This window comes from Elaeis guineensis, chromosome 3 (genome assembly GCF_000442705.2).
Source record: "Elaeis guineensis isolate ETL-2024a chromosome 3, EG11, whole genome shotgun sequence".
NCBI classification, from domain to species: Eukaryota; Viridiplantae; Streptophyta; class Magnoliopsida; order Arecales; family Arecaceae; genus Elaeis; species Elaeis guineensis.
The window spans coordinates 123,954,334-123,982,039 of NC_025995.2; the positions used below are offsets into that span (position 1 = coordinate 123,954,334).

Consider the following 27,706-nt stretch of genomic DNA (forward strand, 5'->3'; position numbering starts at 1 on the left):
TCGTTTCTCTTTCCTTGCCCGTTCCAGCTGGAAGGAGTCGGTCGTCGAGGCCGATGGGTATCAAGCCACGGTCGCCTCTCCTCCTCTCGGTGGGAGTGCTGTAACAGTTGCTCCTGAGGAGGAGACGAAGACCGACGCGGGCGCCGGCGGCTGCTCCTGGAGGGCATCGGGTGTGCCGTCGGTTGCTCCGTCGGTGATTGCGGTAACCGAATTGGTTGCTGTTGAAGGCTCTTGACCGCGTCCGTCAGCACGGTCATCTGCCGCACAATCACCGCGATCTGCGCCTCCGTGGTCACCACGGGATGCGGAGAGCTAGGTTTTGTCATGGAGGGTGGGGGAGAGGCTTCTTCCCGACGGGAAGAGTGCCTCGCCGATCCGATGATTCTCGACCGCTGAGCTCTTGTTCTTGTCATCTCGAAAGGACGTCTCGAGTTCTGTGGGGGTCGCAATCCCTGTTCCTTAGCTTGCCGCTCCCCCTTCCTGGCGCGCCAAACCTGTTGCGGCCAATCCCCTTGTCGCCTGGTCGCCGGGAACGAGTGCCTGCAAAAGAAGTCCGCACTGACCGGAGGTGTCTCCGGCGGGGACCCTCCGACGGTCAAGTCAGAGAGGAGACTAGGCAACAGTAGAAAAGAATCAAAGAGCTCAGCGAGAGAGAGAGAGAGCTAGGGGTTTCGAAGGGACCTCTTCAGCAATGTTGCCTTCTCCGTTTTATAGTGGGGCGCAGCATGGCGCCGTCATTAATGGCGCCTGCAATAGGAGAATTGTCACATCTCCGAGGACTGTCAAATCATCGTGGGGCTGTCAAATCATCGTGGGACTGTCAAATCGCTAGGGTTGACCCATATCTTAGGTGGGACAATGCCCTAGGGCGGCTAAGCCGCACGCCGCTGTCAGGACAGACAGCCTCTGGTGGTCGTACGGCGTTTGAAGAAGTCGACCGACTGTATGTCGGGGCCTGATCGAAGGATGCTGGGTGACAGCCCAAGTACCCTCCGACGGATAGTCGGGGGTGCTGCGAGAGTCGGATATTAGGCTCTCCAGTCTGGCTAGTCGGGCGCCTTGCGAGAGTCGGATACCGGACTCTGCAGTTCAACCAGTCGAGAGCGGAGAGGATTTGCCCGTCCGACGTATACTCGGTCGGTCGGTGTCGGTAGTCGTCGGTCGGCAGAGTTGGGCGCTGGTCAGGCGGGCCCGACAGTGAGTCGGTGTGAGAGGATGGGTCGGCATCGTGACCCGTCGGTGAGTCGGCGTCGGTGAGTCGGCATCAGGGTCGGTCGATATATCCCAACAAAAACTTTCCGGACTTTGTGAATTATGTGGTGTGGTTTCGCTTCCTTTCATCCTCTCCTCCTCCTGTAAACTCTCTCCCTGCCCCCTTTTCTTAAATTTATTTTAAATAAAAAAAAAGATAATGACGTATCTCTTCTGCTATTCCATCGTAGTATTCTGCCGTTTCTAAGTACATGAGGGCGACATCTGTAGTTACGGTTTCATCCACTATGAGCGGGCGGTCGACCACGAGTGAGAGAGCAATGCGCATGATGTCTGCATCCTTTGCAATTCGCACATAAAGCAGGACGATGGGGTATCAAAGCATTAAAAGTGATCAATTGGCGAACAACCGGGGGTCGTGATTCGGGATAAACTAATGGCTTTTCGGATCACGCTGCTGCTTTCCGTACGGAGGGCATAGGAGACCGGAGACGCCGCCCTTTTTTAAACAGGGGGGAAGCATGCCGTTCTCTGCATCAATTATAGCTATCAGCACATCAGTTTTTAAAAGTTCGTATACGCTCTGTAAAATTCAGAAAAAAAAAAAAAAATTGTCCTTTGAGGAGGTCTTATATTCAAATCCTCGGCATTGCTTAAGAATAAAAATTATAAATGCATGACTCTGATAGCGTAAATATTGTGATTCTTTTTATTGGAATCACAGCTTGGCACACCACACCATAGAAATTAGAAAGTCCACGTGGCTCTGTTATATATTAATAATTGAAATTTAATTCATCTAAATGAAACAACAATGCCTTTAAACTCAAATCTTTGTACCAACCAGGAAACAAGAAATCAAATTGGGAACGGTGGCGCGCACCATTTTTTTTAAAAAAATATAAATTGAGGAAAAAATCCATCCAAATTTATTAGCAAAAAATATAGTACAAAAAGAAGAGAACAAAAAAAAAAAAAAAAAAAAAAAAAAAAAAAAAAAAAAAAAAAAGAAAGAAAAGCCAACATTAACGTTTCATTTTCGACTGATGGTTACAAACATTAACACTTATAACAGTTATTTTATATCTGACTTTTGTGCCTTTCAACATTTGCAGAATTTATTATGCTTATAAAATCACAATCACAGATTTAAATTAAGGAAGTGGCCAGCCATTATTATCTTTTTTTTGATGGAAATGGAAGTAGTCTGAGACTACCACCAGTCTTTTATTCATAAGAAAGCAATGGCCGGTCATTATTATCATTGCAATGGTCAACAAGGGTTTTGAAGGTGAGCTGCTATAATAATGGATTATTGAAGCTTTGTGAGTCTTATGAGTTAAAAAAATAGCAAATATCTTCCCTTTACATGGATAAAGCAATTGCTTCTATATGCATAAATGAGTTTTTGTCTGATTGAGCTCCAGGCCCAACAAGATATCTAAAGCCCAATCTGATGACTTGAAATATGAACCCATTCTAGCAAGTTGTGTTGCCAAATTCTGATTACTCTTCTAAAATATGAGCTGAGTCTGAGGAAAAATTTTTGGTCAAACCAGGTTCACCAGCTCAATGGTGGACCAGTTAAACCATGAAGCAACAACACGCACAAATCACCTGTATGAGGCTGGTCCATTGTTGAGCTGGTGGACCTGATCCAACCAATAACTTCTTCCATGTGAGGTATCGGCCATCCAATTACGTGGCCCTCATCTCTGCCACGCTCACTTGCACTAGCTGTGTTTCACAAGGGTTCTATGCAGGTTGCTCGTTATTTTTGCCTCCCATCTAAGTTCAAACCAGTCTAATGCTACAGTAATTCAGAAAAATCACTACGAATCACCTTGCTTCATTAAATGGTACAGTTCACAATACCAATTCAAAGGGAGCAGTGAGAACACAACACCCCTGGATGATATTTTTGAGTTACTAAAGCATTTTTGGTATGAGAAATTTTGTGAAGTAGAGATTAAATTGTCAGTTGGAGATGCTCACTAGGTAGCGGCGAAGCTGGGCTAGCTGGAACACTGGTATTATGGGCTAGGGAAATGAGATAAGTGTGTTTGAAAGTAATTGAAATTTCATTACTTATATCTCTAGATAGACTATTAAAATTTTTTAAATTTTTAGAATTTAAATATAGTTAATTTAAATTTAAAAAATATTACTGTAATTTTAGAAAAAAATATTATTCTCCTATAATTATCAATTGAAAAAATTATCTATAGATTCCTAGATGGATCCAGAATTATTTTTAAGTTCCTGGACTTTTCAAGTTGAATAAAAAGTCCCTGAAATGTTAAGGAGTTATTTCTGTGTAACCAAGATACATACCGGTATAATCTGAATATGAACGTGCATAACCAAATATTGAAACTCTGTATAACTTGAATATGGATCTGTATAACTAATTTGTGTGGAGGCAGAGATCTAGAAATAATGTCTTAGTATTTTAGAGACTTTTTATTCAAGTTGAAAAATTTAGAGATTTAAAAATAATTTTGAGTCCATCCAAAAACCTATCAATTCGAAGACTCTTGGGATTGTACCAGAGTCCTCATCGTTTGCGACAGATGCTTATGTTGGAGATATCTTGGAAACCTACAGCTATCATTCATTTAAAATGGAGAAAATCATATTCCATGTGCATACGTCACTTCGGGTCCTTGCGTTCTCTGCAATATCTTAATCCCTCACTCGATGATCTTGAGGGGGAAGTCTCAACGGGTGGTATTTTCGACAATGCCACTGAAATTTTTGTCTTCGGGAATAGAAGGCTCTGTGGGCCGGGGGTGATCCAAATTTGCAATTGCCCCCTTGCTTTGTCAAAACCTCAAAAAGAGAATATCACTAAAGGTTATAATACCAGTTGCAGGTGCTGCCGTAGTTCTAATGCTGTGTGTGCTGGCTATTCTTTGTCGACCGAGGAAGATAGGTGAAAAATCTGCGCGTCTCCGATATGAGGGACAAGTACAAGAAATTATCTTTTGCGGAGCAACTAATGGTTTCTCTTCAGACAACTTGGTTGGCACCGGAAGTTTTGGTTCCGTGTATAAAGGGAAGATGGATCCTGATGATCGTGAAGGTATTCAACCTTCATCAAGTTGGAGGACCGAAGAGTTTCAGCGCCGAATGCAAAACCTTAAAGAAACATGCGCCACAGGAATCTTGTCAAGATCATTACATCGTGCTCGATTGTTGATTCGACAGGCAATGACTCTAAGGCTCTAGTTTTTGAATACATGCCCAGTGGGAGCCTTGAAGGGTGGTTGCATCCAAAAGCTCATGAACATCACCAGATAAGGAAATTGGACCTTACCCAAAGGTTAAACATAGTCATCGATGTGGCTTCTGCTTTAAACTATCTGCATCATGATTCTGTAGTGCCAGTTGTTCAGTGTGATCTCAAGCCAAGCAACATTCTTCTTCTTGACCATGATATGACCGCCCATGCGGGTGATTTTGGCTTCGCACTGCTTCTCTCAACTTCCAGCTCTACAGCATCTAAGAATTCATCAAGTTGGATGGGGCTAAAAGATCCATCGGATACATCGCTCCAGGTAAGAGCTCAAAAATACTCTCGTCACTCTTTCACATGCATGCTTGAAATTGCAGATAAATATATGGGAGACGTTTGGTTGGACGGAGTGGGAGTTTGGAATCGGAATCGGAATCGGAATCAGAATCGGAATCGATGACTCCCATTCCAACCGTTTGATTGGGAGGAGTCCCATTCCGATTCTGATTTCGATTTCGAAATGGAATGAAAATGGCTCAATCTATATAGAATCAATGTAATACCCCGGCCCAAATCAGCCCAAAAAGCCCAAAGCCATATATAAAAAAAAAATGGAATGAAGAAGACTCCCGCTGGGAGTCTTCTTCCACTCAAATCACCGGTGGAGAGATCGAATCCGAGGCAGATTCGACCTCCCCTACACCCTATAAATCCCCTCTTCCTTCCCCTTCTTTCCGTGGCTCGCACACCCTCGCCGGCCGTCGGGATCGTCGGAAAAACTCATGAAAAAGGTAAGACTCTGTTTTTCCCTGTTCGATCGAGTCCTTTCTTTTTTTTTTTTTTTCCGACTGCCGGCACCGCCGTTTGCGGCGTCTTATCCCTAGGACAGCACCGCCATCCCTCTATCTCTCTTCCTCGAGAGTTCTCGACCGCCGGCGATCGGCCAATGGCCGAAAATCATGAAGAAAGGGGACGGATCTCCTGTTTTTCGAGAAAAAAAAAGGGGAGAGAAAGCTCGCCGGCCAAACCTAGTCGCCGGCCAGCTTGCATGGTCGGCCGCCGTTGTCGGATCTCCGGCCAAGCCACCGGAGCCCGAGCCACCGAAGGGGGGGACCTCACGGTCCTCCCCTGTTTCAGCCAAGGGAGGCCGCGGGAAAAGAAAAAAAAAAAGAAGAAAAGAAAAGAAAAGAAAAGAAAAAAAAAAAGAAAAAGAAAAGAAAAAGGAAAAAAAAATAAAAATAAAGTAAAATAAGAAGAAGAAGAAGAGAGAAATTTTCCTCTCTCTCCTCTCTCTTCTTTCTCTCTCTTTTCTCTCTCCTCTCTCTACCTTCTCTCTCTATATTTTCTCTCTCTAGATTCTCTCTCTAGACTTTTCTCTCTCTTTACGAATTTTGTCTCTCTAGGATCTTTTCTTCCTCTCTGATTGCATCATGGACCCTAGGATATATTTGAAATAAAAATATGATGAATTGAGATTGCTCCGAATTCGTGTAGTAGATCTGATCCCAGTCCGATTCTATTTGAAATTTGTAACACTTGATTCATATTGAGTCACCCTGATAGGACCTCTGATGATCTCGATCATGATTGCCTCATCTGAAGGATACGAAGATTCTCTCTCCACTTTCTCTCTCTACTTTCTCTCTCTAGAATTTTCTCTCTCTTCATGGATTTTTCTCTCTAGAAGTCTTATGGATCAGTGGAGGATCCTGATACATAGACAAGTCCTAATTTTGGTTAATCCGAAGAGAGATCCTCGATCTGTGGATCGATTATCGATAATTTTCTCTATATATGATTTTTATATTGATCAGGGTTATGAAGAGATGATTGTCTGCATATGATATCGAGTGGAATATCTTGTTAGAGAAATTCATAAATCAAAGAAGAACATTGATTTTGTGTTTGGATCAGTCACCGGTAAAGTAAGAATCCCTATACATGATCATCATTATATATGTTATTTTACCGTTGGTTTTATCTCCTTGATTTTGCATCGTTGGATTTGAGATCGATGAATTTGTTATATCTGAGACATTGTTATTTATGTGATTTTGAGCATGAGTATGTTATATCAATACATATGTATCAGTGATTGATGGCATGATTATATGTGTATGACATATTTATTACACTGCAAAAGTTGAATTGATTAATGAAGTCTAATATTTTAATTTCATAAAATGAAAAGAAAGAGAAATATGGTTTGGACTGGTCTTGTCATGTGGAATAACTTGCCAGGAGCTTATGCCTGGGACAGCCCCCACAGGCTTATGTGTGGAAGAATATGATCCGAGAAAGATCATAAAGTATCTGATCCGAGAAAGATCATGAATGATTTGATCCGAGAAAGATCATGGCCACTTTGATCCGAAAAAGATCATGAATATTTCGATCCGAGGAAGATCATAGAAATCGATCCGAATAAAAGATCTCGCATGATCCTGGTAGTCCAAAGTCAAAGCCAAAGCTCAAGCTAAAGCGAAAAAAAAAGGATTAAAGATGATGTGATAATAGAAGAAAATGGAAAGATAAGATATGAAACAATCGTTGAATAAAATTGTTTCACTTATTTAATATATGATGATGCATCTCTTTTGATAAAACAGATAATCTATAAATGTTTGCAGTATTCTGGACAGTGAACATCGACTTTTACGTGTTATTGCTATCCTTATTTTCAGATTATATTATTATATTGTGTGATATGGAAATTCTTACTGGACTGTAAAGCTCACACCCCTTCATCTTTTTTTCTTCTCAGAGTTACAGGATGCTTATGATTGGCTATGGCCTGGATTTACGGGTGAGCAGAAGGATAAATAAAAGTATCATAGTATCTGATCAGAGAATTGAAGAAATTTAAATTGTAATTATGCAAGTTTTATGAATTATTGTTGAAATAAATTATTATGGTTGATAAGATTGTAATGATTTAATTTGGCCTTGTATATTCTTTAGGGCTTGCTCTAAGGAGTGTGCGGCCATCACGTATCCGACCCGGGTGTTGGGTTCGGGGCGTGACAGAATGGTATCAGAGCTTAGGATATGATCATTAGGGATTATGATATAAGTGATTAGAATATTACAGAGTGATATTAGAGCTTAGGTTATGATCATTGGAGATTACGATATAAATGATTAGGATGTGATAGAATAATATCTGAGCTTAGGTTTAAGATCACCAGAGATTATGAAGAGATATTAAAACTTTATGTAAGATCAATAGGATGTGACGAAGTGGCATCAGAGCCTAGGTTATGATCTTTAAGGATTATAATATAAGTGATTTAAATATTATAGAGTAATATCAGGGCTCAGGTTATGATTATTAAGGATATGACAGAATAGTACTAGAGCTCAAGTTTAAGGTCATTAGGGATTGTCATATAAATGATATCAAAACTTTGAGATTATAATCAATAGAGTATGATTGATAAAATCAGAGTTTAAAATTATGATTATTAAAGGTATGATAGAATGATATTACAATTTAGGTTATGATCATTAGAAAATATGATTTAAGTGGTATTTAAGCTTAAGATTATAATTATTGAAATTATGACTTTAGTGATATTTAAACTTAGGTTATGATCATAAGGAACATGATAGACATAAAACAAACGATCCGGTAATTAGATTTCGAGTCAATAGATATTAAGATGAAATTTATGTATAAGTGGTATATGATATCTATAATAGAATTGATGAGTTATATCTTAGATTTCAATTAGTAAGGTTGACCTAAGTGTGAAAAGAGTTGACCTTAGAATAAAGTGGGAGTTATTGATAAGTTATGTTGAGTATACTAGAGGATTTTGGAATGTAAAACTTATATGATTGAAGATCATGATAACTTTTCTGATTTTGATGTTAATTATCTGAGCATTACAAATTTTAAATTTATCAGAAGGAAGTTAGGATATGGTCTAAGAAAAAATTTCATCATATGAGAGAGAAATATTTTTGAGTATTGAACCTATAAGAGGATCATATATGAAACTCAATCTTAGATAAAAAATATACTTGAATTTTATTATGAGAATATGAGATACATATTTTGGTGAAATCTTTGGTTACTCAAAATATCATATTCTGAATATGATTCCTTGATCTTTCAAGTTGCATTGAATTTCAAGTCAAAAGCTTACTTTTCTAAGTGGTTCAAAAGTATTTTGATATTATTGTTAAATTAAAGAAGAAAATTTATTGTGTCAGAGAATGATATACAGGTTATGATAAAATTTTTTAATAATTCATATTACTATCTTTGGATTAGATTTTTTTTTATGATTATTGAAGATGGTGAAGTGTATTAATTATTCAAGTCAAAGTTTGGATTTTTAAATTAAATTAAGATATCTTGCTAATGTTAAATTTTGAATGACTTATACAAAGGACAAGATTTTGTATGAATTTATTGATTAATATTAAGGGTTGTGATGAAGGGAGCTCTATAAGAAATAATCAAGTTGATTCTACTCATAAGGATGTTGGCTTGAGTCCTTTTAGTTCATCAAGTTAGAATTAATTCTTTTAAAAAGGAAGATTGATTTAAAAATTATCTGAATGATTATAAGGTAAATCTAAGGTTAACTCCAATTGATTCTAGATATGTTAGATTCTGGAAGAGTGATGAAACTTATACAATAATTTTAAACATAGAAAGTGGATCAAGATTTAATATGCTATACCCGAAGGTAGTAAAGATAAAGAAACTTAAAATTTTGTCCTAAGTCTTATATGAAATTTGAAGGTTAGATCTATTCTGGATTGATCTAACATATAAGGATATTTTTATCTTTGATATAATTATATAATTTGATAAATTAAGATCAGAGTATGCAGCAAAAGCATGATGGATTAAATTGATTAGAAATATTAATCTTTAAAATCAAAAGATATTATGATGAAATATATTAGTTGCAAATAAGGAAGGATTTTATTGATAATGAAAGGATACTATAAATTTTGATCTAATCTGATCATAGCCGGATAATCTTGTCAGTAGGTTGCTTCATTGTAGATAATGCCAAGAAATTCTAGATATCTCAAGTTTATTAACAGCTTGATAGTTCTGGTATTAGTTCAAACTTAGAATGTACTAACATAGATCTCATTTTTTTTTCAAATTTAATATTATTACTCGTACTGATATAGAAGATTGAGATTTTTCTTAAGATGAGAGTCTACATATAAAATTTGTTAGAAGGTCAAGAGAAGAAAGAAATCGATGATTGTGAAGAATGCCCGATGTTTGACCTTTATTTATTTTCTATCAAGGGTAGTCTGAGATAATTATGAATTTCGAGTAAAATGTATTAGACAAATAACGGTGATATATTAATACAAGTCTAAAATGTTATGGTTCTTCAAAAAAGTTGAGAAATCAATAAGAAGGGATGAATTTGAAATTTTAAATAATTTTTGTTATAACAAGATCATGAGAAATAAATAATATATATATGACATTATCGTAAGCTTGAGAATGATATGAAGAATGTATACCTTGAAATATATCTCAAACAACATAACTTAATTTCGAGAACGAAATTATTTGAAGGAGGGGAGAATGTAATACCCCGGCCCAAATCAGCCCAAAAAGCCCAAAGCTATATAAAAAAAAAAATGGAATGAAGAAGACTCCCGCTGGGAGTCTTCTTCCACCCAAATCACCAGTGGAGAGGTCGAATCCGAGGCAGATTCGACCTCTCTTACACCCTATAAATCCCCTCTTCCTTCCCCTTCTTTCCGTGGCTCGCACACCCTTGCCGGCCGTCGGGATCGTCGGAAAAACTCATGAAAAAGGTAAGACTCTGTTTTTCCCTATTCGGTCGAGTCCTTTCTTTTTTTTTTTTTTCGACCGCCGGCACCGCCGTTTGCGGCGTCTTATCCTTAGGACAGCACCGCCATCCCTCTATCTCTCTTCCTCGAGAGTTCTCGACCGCCGGCGATCGGCCAATGGCCGAAAATCATGAAGAAAGGGGACGGATCCCCTGTTTTTCGAAAAAAAAAAAGGGGGAGAGAAAGCTCGCCGGCCAAACCTAGTCGCCGGCCAGCTTGCATGGTCGGCCGTCGTTGTCGGATCTCCGGCCAAGCCACCGGAGCCCGAGCCACCGAGGGGGGGACCTCACGGTCCCCCTGTTTCAGCCATGGGAGGCCGCGGGAAAAGAAAAAAAAAAGAAGAAAGGAAGAAGAAGAAGAAGAAAAGAAAAGAAAAGAAAAGAAAAAAAAAAGAAAAAGAAAAGAAAAAGGAAAAAGAAAAAAATAAAAATAAAATAAAATAAGAAGAAGAAGAAGAGAGAGAATTTTCCTCTCTCTCCTTTCTCTCTTCTTTCTCTCTCTTTTCTCTCTCCTCTCTCTACCTTCTCTCTCTACATTTTCTCTCTCTAGATTCTCTCTCTAGACTTTTCTCTCTCTTTACAGATTTTGTCTCTCTAGGATCTTTTCTTCCTCTCTGATTGCATCATGGACCCTAGGATATATTTGAAATAAAAATATGATGAATTGAGATTGCTCCGAAATTCGTGCAGTAGATCTGATCCCAGTCCGATTTTATTTGAAATTTGTAACACTTGATTCATATTGAGTCACCCTGATAGGACCTCTGATGATCTCGACCATGATTGCCTCATCTAAAGGATACGAAGATTCTCTCTCCACTTTCTCTCTCTAAAATTTTCTCTCTTCATGGATTTTTCTCTCTAGAAGTCTTATGGATCAGTGGAGGATCCTGATACATAGACAAGTCCTAATTTTGGTTAATCCGAAGAGAGATCCTCGATCTGTGGATCGATTATCGGTAATTTTCTCTATATATGATTTTTATATTGATCAGGGTTATGAAGAGATGATTGTCTGCATATGATATCGAGTGAAATATCTTGTTAGAGAAATTCATAAATCAAAGAAGAACATTGATTTCTGTATTTGGATCAGTCACCGGTAAAGGTAAGAATCCCTATACATGATCATCATTATATATGTTATTTTACCATTGGTTTTATCTCCTTGATTTTGCATCGTTGGATTTGAGATCGATGAATTTGTTATATCTGAGACATTGTTATTTATGTGATTTTGAGTATGAGTATGTTATATCAATACATATGTATCAGTGATTGATGGCATGATTATATGTGTATGACATATTTATTACACTACAAAAGTTGAATTGATTAATGAAGTCTAATATTTTAATTTCATGAAAATGAAAAGAAAGAGAAATATGGTTTGGACTGGTCTTGTCATGTGGAATAACTTGCCAGGAGCTTATGTCTGGGGCAGCCCCCACAGGCTTATGTGTGGAAGAATATGATCCGAGAAAGATCATAAAGTATCTGATCCGAGAAAGATCATGAATGATTTGATCCGAGAAAGATCATGGCCACTTTGATCCGAGAAAGATCATGAATATTTCGATCCGAGGAAGATAATGGAAATCGATCCGAATAAAAGATCGTCGCATGATCCTGGTAGTCCAAAGTCAAAGCCAAAGCTCAAGCTAAAGCGAAAAAGAAAAGGATTAAAGATGATGTGATAATAGAAGAAAATGGAAAGATAAGATATGAAACAATCGTTGAATAAAATTGTTTCACTTATTTAATATATGATGATGCATCTCTTTTGATAAAACAGATAATCTATAAATGTTTGCAGTATTCTGGACAGTGAACATCGACTTTTACGTGTTATTGCCTATCCTTATTTTCAGATTATATTATTATATTGGTGTGATATGGAAATTCTTACTGGGCTGTAAAGCTCACACCCCTTCATCTTTTTTTTTCTTCTCAGAGTTACAGGATGCTTATGATTGGCTATGGCCTGGATTTACGGGTGAGCAGAAGGATAGATAAAAGTATCATAGTATCTGATCAGAGAATTGAAGAAATTTAAATTGTAATTATGCAAGATTTTATGAATTATTATTGAAATAAATTATTATGGTTGATAAGGTTGTAATGATTTAATTTGGCCTTGCATATTCTTTAGGGCTTGCTCTAAGGAGTGTGTGGCCATCACGTATCCGATCCGGGTGTTGGGTTCGGGGCGTGACACTCAATCTCTATTCTCCTCTATGGATTCAATTTTTCATTTCAATTTCAATTTCAATTCCGATTCCGATTTCGATTCTGATTCCAGTTACGAACCAAACGCTTTGGGGGATTTGGCCATTCTGATTCTGATTCCAATTCATTTCGATTTTTATTTCTATTCATATTCTGGTTGCGAATCAAACACCCCCAAAGTGGTTTAAAAATCTTTGCTCTATTCATACATGAAACTAAGTTTGGAATGCAGAATATGTGATGGGCAGCAAAATCTCAACATAGGGAGATGTATATAGCTATGGAATTGTTTTGCTAGAGATGCTTACGGGAAAGAAACCTACCGACGACGTGTTCAAGAATGGTTTCAATCTTCATAAATTCGTCAGCAAGGCTTTTCCAGAAAGAATCGTGGAGATTTTGGATCCCCAGATCCTGCAAGAAGAATGGGAAGAAGCTAATAACAACAGTAGAAATGAAAATGCTGCCAGGATGAGAACGAGGAGATGCATTACTTCATTACTTCGAATTGGGCTTTCGTGCTCAAAAGAATCACCCAAAGAACGAATAGACATGCGAGATGTTGCCAATAAACTCAACACAACTAAAGACAGGCTATCGGTGGTCGAAATATTTGAAGGGGGATAACAAAGTAGAAAGTTCAGTAATATATATTCTACTGTTCTAGTTTGTTTATGCAAGAAAGGAGCTTGATGTAATCTTATGCTTTTTCCTCCTTTTTTTTGATCAAGGGTGGCCTATCAATAATTTATGTACTCAAGCAAGCTAGCAAGCATAGATCGGGAATAATTTAAAGTCCATATCAAAAAGGATTTCTGCTTCTTTTTTTGGGAAGAAGATTTCTGCTTCTCTGTTGGTAATCTAAAAAGATCTTGTGCTTTCGTTTTGGTAATCTAAAAAAGGACTTGGTCAAAGAATCGAATTTGTATTCAATTCCAAGGGTGCAATGGAATCCAACCCTACACATCATCGTTTCCATGTCACCGGCTCAGGATTTTGTCGTGAACCTATATCCTTTTCTGGGTAATAGTGAATCAAAACGAAAGCTGATTCAATGCTCTGGTATTCCACCAACAGGAGCGAGGGATGAGAAATGATGAGAGGAATATCGCTCTTGTCGGTGACAAAGGCATACTAAGAGATCATGGCTCAAATCCAACCACCAGTTCAAAATCCTTTTTAAGCATTAAACACAAGGATAATTGTGTTAAGTTACTCTTAAGCTCGCATTAACCCGTTAAAATTTACATAAAGTTATAATGTAAGATCTGTTTGCAGAATAAGTATGCAAAGCAAATAATACAACATTATTTGTACATATAAATGGAATGGATCTATATTTTTTAATAAGATCAATGTTTGCATATTTGGAAGCATGCATTATGTATATAGAAATCAACATTATAATACCAAAAATGCACAATTACTTCCATAGCTGATCGGCACAAAGATAATCAGTTATAAATTATTGAACAAAATTTTCTTCCACAGAAGAATCATAGACAACAGAGTTCATTTCAAACATTTCCAAATAGGAACTTTTTTCCCCCCGACAAACATGTTAGTGAGTAGGATGCAAGTTATGAATTATGTATATATATATATATATATATATATATATATATATATATATACGCGCACACGCGCACACACATACATATAAGATTAGATGCACAGTAAAATGAAAGTCCTGCTGAGTGGTAGAGATGAGGTATTCAGCAAACATATCAAGCCACAGACTCCAACATACCAGGTCTTCAGAGGCCAGGCAACAAACGGCTTGTAGGCGGATAGTTGACTCGTGAGGATCACCCACGGGGGCCGAAGTAATTCAAAATGGTGGAAAAGAACCGCGAATCATCGTTCCGATCATCAGGAAGAGGAACCAGTGGTCTTAATTGCTGATTTGGAAACTCCTTAATCAACCAACTCTCGTGTTTGGCAACAAACTCCATAAGTTGCACTAATATCCTCTTGTTACAAGGAATTGTTCATATAGGGAGCCCCATATCATTGCTCTATGTTCTATTTTTCTAAATTTTTATCTCTCTTGCCTTTAAAAACTATCTACTTGTTGCATGTTTGTATCTTTTTACGTACTACGACAATCAAGTCTCCCATGTTTACTACTTTCATTATAGGTAATGGAGATATCAGCTTGATGATTTGCTGACATGGTTTATAAAACCCTAAAAAAATTAGGGAAATTCAGATATATATGGCCCATTCGTCGATTGCCACTTGACCAGTTTCAGGTTCAAACGACAAACTTGCTTGCTTCTCCATGTTGCTTTGGAGGTAATATTGTAAAGGGCTCATGTACTGATGATATTAGTTATGCTCTGTATGGCGATGTGCAGCATCACTATGAACAATTAAATTGCCTATGGAGATGAATAGTTTAGCGCGGCAATATCTGAATCCCACATTTGATTGCCAACATGCATTTGAAGCTGCAACACAAGTACTCAAAATTTGTATTCTTTAAATCTTATGGCAGCTATACGTTCACATGCAGCTTGATTAGATCGGCTCATAGGTCTTGGTTTGTGTTACTGTTATTTAATCCTAATTGACTGATATCTAGTGGAGATGTAATTGACTGATATCTAGATTACATGCATTTTGCTATGTCTGCAAAATCATTTAGCGCATACACTGCAGCCACCATTCAATATTACTTCTTGCCAGTGAAGAAGCCTTAGAACTGAAGGGATGATTCATATATACTCCCCGGACCATTGTTTTTTAATTAAAAAAATTAAATTTTTGTTGCTTTTCTGGGTAGACCAAGAGAAAGGTGCAGTCGACCTTACATGGACATCAACAATCACCATGAAATCCTGATATCTGATTGGCAACTACATTAAACAAGAATATCATCTGTAGTTGCTGTTACTATGTACTATGTGAATATAGATCCAGTTCTTCAGACATTGCAATTTACGCCCTTTACCGGTTGAAATTATTCTTTCCACGGAGATACACAGAAGCATTTAAAATTTCCAGATTATTACAAGTGCGCTGTTTTAGAAACTTTAAGTGTGAGAGCTGGTGTGCAGATTCTGTTTGATCGCCACATTTTTTATCATAGTTGCTGATCGTATTGGTTTCTTAAATAGTCTAAAAGGTCATGATGTGTCGAGTTACAAGGCCGAGGCTGATGTGTAGCAAATTTGTTAGTGTAGCCTTTACAAAAGGAGTCATTGTATGCTGCCTGGATGAGATTGAGACGATACATTACTTCATGGACTAGCATCAGTCGCCTACGCTTCAAAGAATCACTAAGAAACGATCAAGGATGCAAGATATCATCAACAACACTAGTACAATCAACTCATATCTTTTTTTGGGTTGATATCTATGAAGAGAGCGGCCTTCTTCATTCACAAAGCTTTGGACGTCTTGGAGGAGGAAGTATGTGAGCAAATCATGATGCAGAGTTTGGGATCAATTGGCTATTGCGCTATGTTGGAATGTATGGTTGGAAAGGAATAGGAGAAATTTTCAGAAAACAATGTGCTCTGCTTCTTCGGTCTTTCAGAAATCTCCTCTCTCCTTTAAACTCTGGAAGCATTTGTGCTCTAAGAAAACGTTGGAAGGGCACAACGTATTATGGCTGCAGCTGAGACCTTTGGATATCTAGGGAGGATTGAGGAACTACATTTTGGGAGGAGTTCAGGATGTGGAAGAGGTTGACTTCATAAGTTTTTTGGAATTCATTTTCTTCGATTTTCTGACTTTGTTAAATTGTGTTCTGTAGCTTTTATTTTTCTCTTTTCAACTGTTAATACCACCCTATACATATTCCCACTTTAATAAAAGCCGGATGGCTTTCAGCTTCCTTATACCTCAAAAAAAACAAAGAGAAAAAAAAGGAAAAAAAAAAGGATATCTATGAAGAAAGAGAGGAAGCAGGCCTTGACACCATGGTATGGTTGTTATATTATGATCTGGATGCCATAGATTTGGAAACATGGAGACAAACTCTCCGTATTTTGAACACGACTATGTACATTTGACCCTTGCAAGACCAATCGTGATAAGAGCCTCTTTTTGAAATTTTTGAAGAGGAACTAATTTGCATGATAATGAATAGGAAATACGCTGGGTCACTGTTTTATTGAAGGAAGAAAGCAGCTTCTTCTGTTGCAGAGCACTCTATATTCTTTGTTCATTAAATAAAGTAGGGATAGCTTCCTGCTACCTCCTATTCACACTAAAAAAAAAAAAAAAGAGGAAAAGAAGGAGCTTCTTCTAAGTGTTGCATCTTATGCTTAACCACGACAATAAGGGGCTCTGCGACAAGCCAATTGGCGAACAGTGGGTGGGGGAGGCAGGTTAAGCTCATGGTGTCCCGGACTCTGGTGCACAGGGCATGGATGACCCTTGATGCGCTCTATTTCACAGGGAAGATTCACGTCGGGTCCTCCCATCTCTGCATCAATTAATGTGGTGATCAGCAAATCAGTTTTTAGAAGTCCATATATGCTGTGTAAAATTCAGAAATAAACATTTGTCCTTTGAGGAGGTCTAAACTTCAAATCCTTGATATTGCACAAAAATAAAAATTATAAATGGCTCTTGATAACGTAAAACATTGTGTTTCTTTTTATTGGAATCATAGCTTGGCACACCATCAACGTCAATGTGGCTCTGTTATATATTAATAATTAAAATTTAATTCATCTAAACGAAACAATGCTTTTAAACTCAAATCTTTGTACCGACCAGGAAAAAAAAAATGAAAAAAAATCAACTCGGAAACAGTCACTTGTTAATTTTTCATTAATCGACTGATAATTACCAACATTGACAATTATAACAGTTATTTTATATCGGTTTGACTTTTGTGCATTTCGACATTTCCAGCGTTTATCATGTTTATGCAATCACTGATTGAAACTAAGGAAGTGGCCGACCAATATTCAGGCAAAAATGGACAAATAACAGCCATTATCATCCTGCGAAGGTCAACAAAGTTTTCCAAGGAGAGCTCCAATAATACGGTTTATGGATTATTGAAGCTTTGTGAGTTAAAAAAAACATAACAAATATCTTTAAATTTCCCTCTATGCATCGTTACATGGACAAAGCAACGGCTTCTATATACGTCTGATTGAGCTGGTTCCAGGCCCAATCGAGATATATTCTAAAGCCCAGTCCGATTACTCAAAAATATGGCCCTCATCCCTGCCGCGATCACTTGGCGTTCGCTTTGTTTCTGTGCCGATTGCTCGTTCTTTTTGCTTTCCATCGTGGTGCAAACTAGACTAATGCTACGGTAACTCGCAAAAATCACTACCGAACACCTTGCTTATTAAATGGCAAAGCTCACAACACCAATTCAAAGGAAGCAAAAAAGAACACACCACCCCAGCCGAGTGATTTGCTGAGGTGATATTTTTGAGTTGCTAAAGCACTTTGGGCATGAAAATTCTTGTGAAATAGAGATTAAATTAATGGTTGGAGATACTCACCGGGTGGTGGCGAAGGTGGGCTTGCTAGAACGCTGGTATTGAGGGCTAGGGTGACGACGGAAGTGCTTGAAAGTAGTAGGAGCATGGAGAGAATGGGAAGAGCCTTCCAAGCCATCCTATTCCCAACCACGAAACTTCCCCTGACCAGTATCCGCAAACGCTCCCTACTTGTACGTAGGCAGGGTGTGGAAGACTGCCTATACGAAACTTCGAGGGAAGCCGGAAAATAGAATTAAGAGTAGGCAGAAGGCAATGGGCATCTCCTGAAAAAGCAAGCAACTATAGAAGAGAGACGAAAGAGAAGCAAGAAGTCTTCGTGGAGTCAGTCATGAAATTAAGATGACTTCATCGGAATGGTGCTCTTTCCATGGGAACAAGTACTGTTTTTTCTTTTTGAGTAAAGAATTCGAACAAGTGCGAAAGATGCTGCTGTTCTTCCACTATCATGACGTGACGTACGAATTGTCCACATCAAGCGGTCGTTGGCATCTTCCCAGTTTGCTTCCACACTTGCTCACATACGAGTACCAATGTCGGTCCGAGCTGGCTGGCTCCACCGGGGGAACAAGGGTGGAAGCTGGAAGCAGGCGGAAAAGGTGTCAACGCAGGAGAAAATTACCTTGTGGTTCATACTTGTTCTACGGCACCCCACGCATTCAGAATAAATGCCACCCCGGGGTGAATTTGTGAGTTACATTACCGAGTTACTAAAGCATTTTTCAATATTCATACAACCTGAATGTTCCTCCGCTGACCAACCTGAATGTAGGCAGATAGTTGATTCGTCAGGATCACCCGCGTAGGCCGAAGTAATTCAAAAATGGTTGAAAGGAACCACGAATCATCATCATTCAGATCACCAGGAAGAGGAACCAGTGGTGGGTGGGGGAGGCAGGTTAAGCTCATGGTGTCGCACACCTTGGTGCACAGGGCATGGATGACCCTTGATGCGCTCTGTTGCACATGGAAGATTCACATCGGGTCCTTCCACCTCTGCATCAATCAATGTAGTGATCAGCAAATCAGTTTTTAGAAGTCCATTTATGCTGTGTAAAATTCTGTAATAAACATTTGTCCTTTGAGGAGTTCTAAACTTCAGATCCTTGATGTTGCACAAAAATAAAAATTATAAATGGCTCTTGATAACGTAAACATTGTGGTTCTTTTATTGGAATCATAGCTTGGCACACCATCAACGTCGATGTGGCTCTGTTATTGTCACACCCCGAACCCAACACCCGGGTCGGATACGTGATGGCCGTACACTCCTTAGAGCAAGCCCTAAAGAATATGCAAGGCCTAATTAAATCATTACAATCTTGTCAACCATAATATTTAATTTCAACAATAATTCATAAAACTTGCATAATTACAATTAACATTCTTTCAATCCTCTGATTAAGTATCAACGGTACTCTATCTATGCATCCGCTCACTCACAAATCCATACCATAGCCAACCATGGACATCTTGTAACTCTGAGAAGAAAAAGAAAATGAAGGGGTGTGAGCTTTATAGCCCAGTAAGAATTTCCATATCACACCGATATAATAATATAATCTGAAAATAATGATAGGCAATAACACGTAAAAGTCGATGTTCACTGTCCAGAATACTGCAAACATTTATAGATTATCTGTTTTATCAAAAGAGATGCATCATCATATGTTAAATAAGTGAAACAATTTTATTCAACGATTGTTTCATGTCTTATCTTTCTATTTTCTTCTATTATCACATCATCTTTAATCCTTTCTTTTTGGCTTTAGCTTAAGCTTTGGCTTTGGCTTTGGACTACCAGGATCATGCGACGATCTTTTATTCGGATCGATTTCTGTGATCTTCTTCGGATCGAAATATTCATGATCTTTCTCGGATCAAAGTGGCCATGATCTTTCTCGGATCAAATCATTCATGATCTTTCTCAGATCAGATTCTTCATGATCTTTCTCGGATCATATTCTTCCACACATAAGCCTGTGGGGGCTGTTCCGGACATAAGCTCCTGGCAAGCTATTCCACATGACAAGGGCAGTCCAAACCATATTTCTCTTTCTTTTCATTTTCATGAAATTAAAATAATTGACTTCATTAATCAATTCAAATTTTGCAATGTAATAAATATGTCATATCCATATAATCATGCCATCAATCGCTGATACATATGTATTGATATAACATACTCATGCTCAAAATCACATAAATAAATAACAGTGTCTCAGATATAACAAATTCATCGATCTCAAATCCAACGATGCAAAAATCAAGGAGATAAAACCAACAGTAAAATAACATATATAATGATGATCATGTACAGAGATTCTTACCTTTACCAGTGACTGATCCGAGCACAGAAATCAATGTTCTTCTTTGACTTATAAATTTCTCTAATAAGATATTCCACTCGATATCTTATGCAGACAATCGTATCCCTTCATAACCCTGATCAAATATAAAAATCACATATAGAGAAATTATCGATAATCGATCCTAATAACACAGATCGAGGACCTCTCTTAGGATTAATCAAAATTAAGATTTATCTAAGTATCTAGATCCTCCACTGATCCATAAGACTTCTAGAGAGAGAAAATAGAGAGAGAATCTAGAGAGAGAAACTGGAGAGAGAAGATAGAGAGAGGAGAGAGAAAAAATTTTTCTCTCTTCTTCTTCTTTTTATTTTATTTTATTTTATTTTTATTTTTTATTTTTATTTTTCTCTTTCTCTCTTTCCCTTTTTTATTTTTTTCTTTTCTTTTTCTTTTTCCTTTTTCTTTTCTTTTTCTTTTTCCTTTTTCTTTTCTTTTCTTTTCTTCTTCTTCTTCTTCCTTCTTCTTTTCTTCCCGCGGCCACCCTTGGCTGAAACAGGGGAAGACCGTGAGGTCCCCCCCTCAGTGGCTCGGGCTCCGGCGGCTTGGCCGGAGATCCGGCAACGACGACGATGGGGTTCGGCCGGCAGCGAAGAGGAGAACGGCGGCAAAAATAAGGAAAAATTCAGAAAATAGGGGATCCTTTTGCGACTGGTTTTCGGCAAAGACGGTGGCCGGCGGCGGGGCTTTGAGCCAGGGAAGAAAGGGAAGAGGGAGAGGAAAAAGGGGAGGGGCTTACCTCGAGCTCCGGCAATGTCGTCAGCTCTAATTTTCGGCGAGCACAAGTACGGGAGACCTTGACTTCAACCGGAGAAAACAAGGAGAAAGGAGAGAGAGAACCGGTGATCACTATGGGTTGTTTAGGAGGGGGAGAGGGGTTTTATAGAGGAGGAATTCATTTTTTACTCGGATTCTCCCTCTCCTTTTCACGGTGGGAAGAAGACTCTCAACGGGAGTCTTCTTCCTCCCGATATCCTCTGTTTTCCTTTTTTTTTTTTTTTAATATCTGGGTTATTACATTCTCCCCTCCTTAAAATAATTTCATCCTCGAAATTAGGTTATATCGTTTGAGATACCTATTTCAAAGTATACATTCTTCATGTCATTCTCAAGCTTACAATAATATCTTTTATTTCTCATGATCTTGTTATAACAAAAATTATTTGAAATCTCAAACTCATCCCTTCTTATTGATTTCTCAACTTTTTGAAGAACTGCAATATTTTGGACTTGTATTAATATACCACCGTTATTTGTCTAATACATTTCACTCAAAAATTCATAATTATCTCAAACTACCTATGATAGAAAAATAAATAAAGATCAAACATCGGGCACTCTTCACAATCATCGATTTCTTTCTTCACTTGATCTTCCAACAAATTTTATATATAGACTCTCATCTTAAGAAAAATCTCAATCTTCTATATCAGTTCAAGTAACAATATTAAATTTAAAAAAAAAATATGAGATCTATATCAAGACATTCTAAGTTTGAACTAATATCAGAACTATCAAGCTGTTAATAAACTTGAGATATCTAGAATTTCTTGGCATTATCTACAATGAAGCAGCCTACTGACAAGATTATTCGGCTATGATTAGATTAGATCAAAATTTATAGTATCCTTTCATTATCAATAAAATCTTTCCTTATTTGCAACTAATATATTTCATCATAATATCTTTTGATTTTAAAGATTAATATTTCTAATCAATTTAATCCACCACGCTTTTGCTGCACACTCTGATCTTAATTTATCAAATTATATAAGTCTATCAAAGATAAAAATATCCTCATATGTTAGATCAATCTAGGATAGATCTAACCTTCAAATTTCATATAAGACTTAGTGCAAAATTTTAAGTTTCTTTATCTTTACTACCTTTGGGTATAGCATATAAAAATTAAATCTTGATCCACTTTCTATGTTTGAAATCATTGCATAAGTTTCATCACTCTTCAAAAATCCAACATATCTAGAATCAATTGGAGTTAACCTTAGATTTATCTTACAGTCATTTAGATAATTTCTAAATTAATCTTCCTTTTTAAAAGAATTAATTCTAACTTGATAAACTAGAAGAACTCAAGCCAGCATCCTTAAGTAGAATCAACTTGATTATTTCTTATAGAACTCCCTTCATCACAACTCTTAATATTAATCAATAAGTCTATACAAAATCTTGTCCCTTATATAAGTCATTCAAAATTTAACATTAGCAAGATATCTTAATTTAATTTAAAAATTCAAACTTTGACTTGAATAATTAATATACTTCACCATCTTCAACAATCACAAGAAAAATTAAAAAAAAATCTAATCAAAGATAGTAATATGAATTATTAAAGATTTCATCATAACCTGTATATCATACTCTGACAAAATAATTTTTTTTTTAATTTTAACAATAATATCAAAATACTTTTGATCCACTTAGAAAAGTAAACTTTTGACTTGAAATTCAATACAACTTGAAAGATCAAGGAATCATATTCAAAATATGATATTTTGAGTAACCAAAGATTTCACCAAAATGTGTATCTTATATTCTCATAATAAAATTCAAGTATTTTTTTTTTCATCTAAGATTGAGTTTCATATATGACCTCTTATAGGTTCAGTGTTCAAAAATATTTCTCTCTCATATGATATAATTTCTTCTTAGACCATACCCTAATTAACTTTCTTTGATAAGTCCAAAATTCATAATGTTCAGACAATTATCATTGGAATTAAAAAAAATCATGATCTTCAATCATATAAGTTTTATATTCCAAAATCATCTAGTATACTCAACATAACTTATCAATACCTCCCATTTCATTCTAAGATCAACTCTTTCATACTTAGGTCAACCTTACTAATTGAAATCTAAGATATAACTCATCAATTCTATTATAGATATAATATGCCACTTATACCTAAATTTCATCTTAATATCTATTGATTCGAAATCTAAATATTGAATCTCCTCTTTTATATCTATCATGTTCCTTACGATCATAACCTAAGTTCAGATATCACTAAAGTCATAATTTTCAAATAATTATAATCTTAAGCTTAAATACCACTTAAATCATATTCTCTAATGATCATAATCTAAATTGTAATATCATTCTATTACATCATTAATGATTATAACCTCAGACTCTAATATTATCTATCATACTCTATTGATTATAATCTTAAAGTTTTGATATCACCTATACGACAATCCCTAGTGACCTTAACTTGGGCTCTAGTACTGTTCTATCAAATCCTAATCACTTGTATCATTGTCTCCAAATAAACGTAACCTAACCTCAAAGCTCAGATGCCACTTTGTCACATCCTACTGATCTTACATAAGGTTTTAATATCTCTTTATAATCTCTAGTGATCTTAAACCTAAGCTCTAATATTTCTCTGTAATATTCTAATCACTTATATCATAATCCCTAATGATCATATCCTAAGCTCTGATACCATTCTGTCACGCCCCGAACCCAACACCCGGATCAGATACGTGATGGCCGCACACTCCTTAGAGCAAGCCCTAAAGAATATGCAAGGCCAAATTAAATCATTACAATCTTATCAACCATAATATTTAATTTCAACAATAATTCATAAAACTTGCATAATTACAATTAACATTCCTTCAATCCTCTGATCAAGTATCAACGGTACTCTATCTATGCATCCGCTCACTCACAAATCCATACCATAGCCAACCATGGACATCTTGTAACTCTGAGAAGAAAAAAAAATGAAGGGGTGTGAGCTTTACAGCCCAGTAAGAATTTTCATATCACACCGATATAATAATATAATCTGAAAATAATGATAGATAATAACACGTAAAAGTCGATGTTCACTGTCCAGAATACTGCAAACATTTATAGATTATCTATTTTATCAAAAGAGATGCATCATCATATATTAAATAAGTGAAACAATTTTATTCAACGATTGTTTCATGTCTTATCTTTCTATTTTCTTCTATTATCACATCATCTTTAATCCTTTCTTTTTGGCTTTAGCTTAAGCTTTGGCTTTGGCTTTGGACTACCAGGATCATGCGACGATCTTTTATTCGGATTGATTTTTGTGATCTTTCTCGGATCGAAATATTCATGATCTTTCTCGGATCAAAGTGGCTATGATCTTTCTCGGATCAAATCATTCATGATCTTTCTCGGATCAAATCATTCATGATCTTTCTCGGATCAGATTCTTCATGATCTTTCTCGGATCATATTCTTTCATACATAAGCCTGTGGGGGTTGTCCCAAGCATAAGCTCCTGGCAAGCTATTCCACATGACAAGGGCAGTCCAAACCATATTTCTCTTTCTTTTCATTTTCATGAAATTAAAATAATTGACTTCATTAATCAATTCAAATTTTATAATGTAATAAATATGTCATACACATATAATCATGCCATCAATCGTTGATACATATGTATTGATATAACATACTCATGCTCAAAATCACATAAATAAATAACAGTGTCTCAGATATAACAAATTCATCGATCTCAAATCCAACGATGCAAAAATCAAGGAGATAAAACCAACAGTAAAATAACATATATAATGATGATCATGTACAGAGATTCTTACCTTTACCAGTGACTGATCCGAGCACAGAAATCAATGTTTTTCTTTGACTTATAAATTTCTCTAATAAGATATTCCACTCGATATCTTATGCAGACAATAGTATCCGTTCATAACCCTGATCAAATATAAAAATCACATATAGAGAAATTATCGATAATCGATCCTAATAACACAGATCGAGGACCTCTCTTAGGATTAATCAAAATTAAGATTTATCTAAGTATCTAGATCCTCCACTGATCCATAAGACTTCTAGAGAGAGAAAATAGAGAGAGAATCTAGAGAGAGAAATTGGAGAGAGAAGGTAGAAAGAGGAGAGAGAGAAAAATTTTCTCTCTTCTTCTTCTTTTTATTTTATTTTATTTTATTTTTATTTTTATTTTTATTTTTATTTTTCTCTTTCTCTCTTTCCCTTTTTTTATTTTTTTCTTTTCTTTTTCTTTTTTCCTTTTTCTTTTCTTTTCTTTTCTTTTCTTTTTTTTTTCTTCTTCTTCTTTTTTCTTCTTTTCTTCCCGCGGCCACCCTTGGCTGAAACAGGGGAAGACCATGAGGTCCCCCCCCTCGATGGCTCGGGCTCCGGCGGCTTGGTCGGAGATCCGGCAACAACGGCGATGGGGTTCGGCCGGCAGCGAAGAGGAGAACGGCGGCAAAAATAAGGAAAAATTCAAAAAATAGGGGATCCTTTTGCGACTGGTTTTCGGCAAAGATGGTGGCCAGCGGCGGGGCTTTGAGCCAGGGAAGAAAAGGAAGAGGGAGAGAAAAAAGGGAGGGGCTTACCTCGAGCTCCGACAATGTCGTCAGCTCCAATTTCCGGCGAGCACAAGTACGGGAGACCTTGACTTCAACCGGAGAAAACAAGGAGAAAGGAGAGAGAGAACCGGTGATCACTATGGGTTGTTTAGGAGGGGAGAGGGGGTTTTATAGAGGAGAAATTCGTTTTTTACTCGGATTCCCCCTCTCCTTTTCACGGTGGGAAGAAGACTCTCAACGGGAGTCTTCTTCCTCCCGATATCCTCTGTTTTCTTTTTTTCTTTTTTTTTTTTAATATCTAGGTTATTACAGTTATATATTAATAATTAAAATTTAATTCACCTAAATGAAATAATGCTTTTAAACTCAAATATTTGTACCAAACAGGAAACAAAAGAAGAAGAAGAAGAAGAAAAACAATCAATTCGGAAACAGTCACTTGCGCCATCAACGTTGTTAATATTTCCTTATCGACCGATAATTACAAACTTTGACAATTATAACAGCTATTTTATATCGGTTTGACTTTCGTGCATGTCAACATTTCCGGCCTTTATCATGTTTATACAATCACAATCACTGATTTAAACTAAGGAAGTGGCCGACCAATATTCAGGCAAAAATGAACAAATAACAGCCATTATCATCCCTGCAGAGGTCAACAAAGTTTTCCAAGGAGAGCTCCAATAACACGGTTTATGGATTATTGAAGCTTTGTGAGTCAAAAAGTAACAGATATCTTTAGAGTTCCCTCTGCACATCATTACATGGACAAAGCAACGACTTCTATATACGTCTGATTAAGCAGGTTCCAGGCCCAATCGAGCTATATTCTAAAGCCCAGTCTGATTACTCAAAATATGAACCCAATCCAGCAAGTTGTGTTGGTCTAGGCCCTACCGGCCACCCAATTACATGGCCCTCATCCCTGCCGCGATCGCTTTGTTTCTGTGCCGATTGCTCGTTGTTTTTGGTTTCCATCCTGGTACAAACTAGATTAATGCTACGGTAACTCGCAAAAATCACCACCGATCACCTTGCTTATTAAATAGCAAAGCTCACAACACCAATTCAAAGGGAGCAAAAAGAACACATCACCCCAGCTGAGTGATTTGCTGAGGTGATATTTTTGAGTTGCTAAAGCACTTTGGGCAGGAAAATTCTTGTGGAATAGAGATTAAATTAATAGTTGGAGATACTCACTGGGTGGTGGCGAAGGTGGGCTTGCTGGAACGCTGGTATCAAGGGCTAGGGTGATGATGGAAGTGATAGGATGAAGCCCGCTCTAGCACCTATTTCTAGGGCATTTCTCGTGGTTCACGATGGATCGGTGCCCATTTTTCTGATGTTTCTCGCGGTCTACATGAGTTTTGATGGATCGAAGGTGCAATCGGATGGTCTTCCTCGCTCTCGATGATGATCCAACGGCTGATGGCGATTCTCTATTTTGATTTGGGCTGTTTCGTGATTGTTTGAGATATTTTTTAGCCCGTTTGATGTAGATCGAACGGCAGGAAAGGTTTTTGATTTCTACTTCGATTTTGAAGTCCGTTTTTGACACGGTTTGGACATGATTTTATCTGATGATGAGCTCTATTTAAAGGAAGGACCTCAAAAGAGTTTAACAGCAGCCTGAGAGTAGTGAAAATAAAAAAAAAAGAGGTCCGAGAGAAGAGAAAAAATAAGAGAGGCGTGAGATTTCTTTGAGAGAAAAAAATAAAAGATTATTTTTCTTTTGTAAAAGAGAGTCTATGTGAGCCTTTTATTTTTTTTTTCAATTTTATACTTCATTGTGCCATAGATTATTAATAAAAAAATATTGAGGAGGTCTTGTCCGTAGACGTAAGCCAACAATCAGGCTAAACTACATAAATCTGATGTGCTTTCTTTTCTCTTATTTTTATTGCTTGTTTATCTCCCCTATTTTGCATTCTACGTTTGTTCTAATTATCTTTCATCTACAAAACGAACTTG

The 27,706-nt window shown here is 37.1% G+C and overlaps 1 protein-coding gene and 1 long non-coding RNA gene across 2 annotated transcripts; one reads left to right on the top strand and one right to left on the bottom strand.

Annotated features, from left to right (window-relative positions):
- Positions 1-3,785: 3,785 nt before the first annotated feature.
- Positions 3,786-13,149, top strand: LOC105040358 (receptor kinase-like protein Xa21). Its single transcript, XM_073253459.1, has 4 exons — positions 3,786-4,068; positions 4,229-4,297; positions 4,423-4,772; positions 12,787-13,149. The coding sequence occupies exons 1-4, from the start codon at positions 3,786-3,788 to the stop codon at positions 13,147-13,149; spliced, it is 1,065 nt and encodes a 354-aa protein (XP_073109560.1).
- A 3,459-nt stretch (positions 13,150-16,608) lies between these two features.
- On the bottom strand, positions 16,609-18,335 carry LOC140856156 (uncharacterized). Its single transcript, XR_012139508.1, has 2 exons — positions 18,003-18,335; positions 16,609-16,960 (listed from the first exon to the last, which is right to left on the bottom strand). It is a non-coding gene; the product is annotated as an uncharacterized lncRNA (long non-coding RNA).
- Between the last annotated feature and the right edge of the window lie 9,371 nt (positions 18,336-27,706).

Excerpts from the sequence above, each read along its gene's own strand:
- LOC105040358 (XM_073253459.1), top strand. The coding sequence starts at position 3,786 with ATGCTTATGTTGGAGATATCTTGGAAACCTACAGCTATCATTCATTTA. Across the intron at positions 4,069-4,228 it reads AAAAGAGAATATCACTAAAG|ACAACTTGGTTGGCACCGGA; the intron begins GTTATAATACCA and ends GTTTCTCTTCAG. Across the intron at positions 4,773-12,786 it reads CATCGGATACATCGCTCCAG|GGAGATGTATATAGCTATGG; the intron begins GTAAGAGCTCAA and ends ATCTCAACATAG.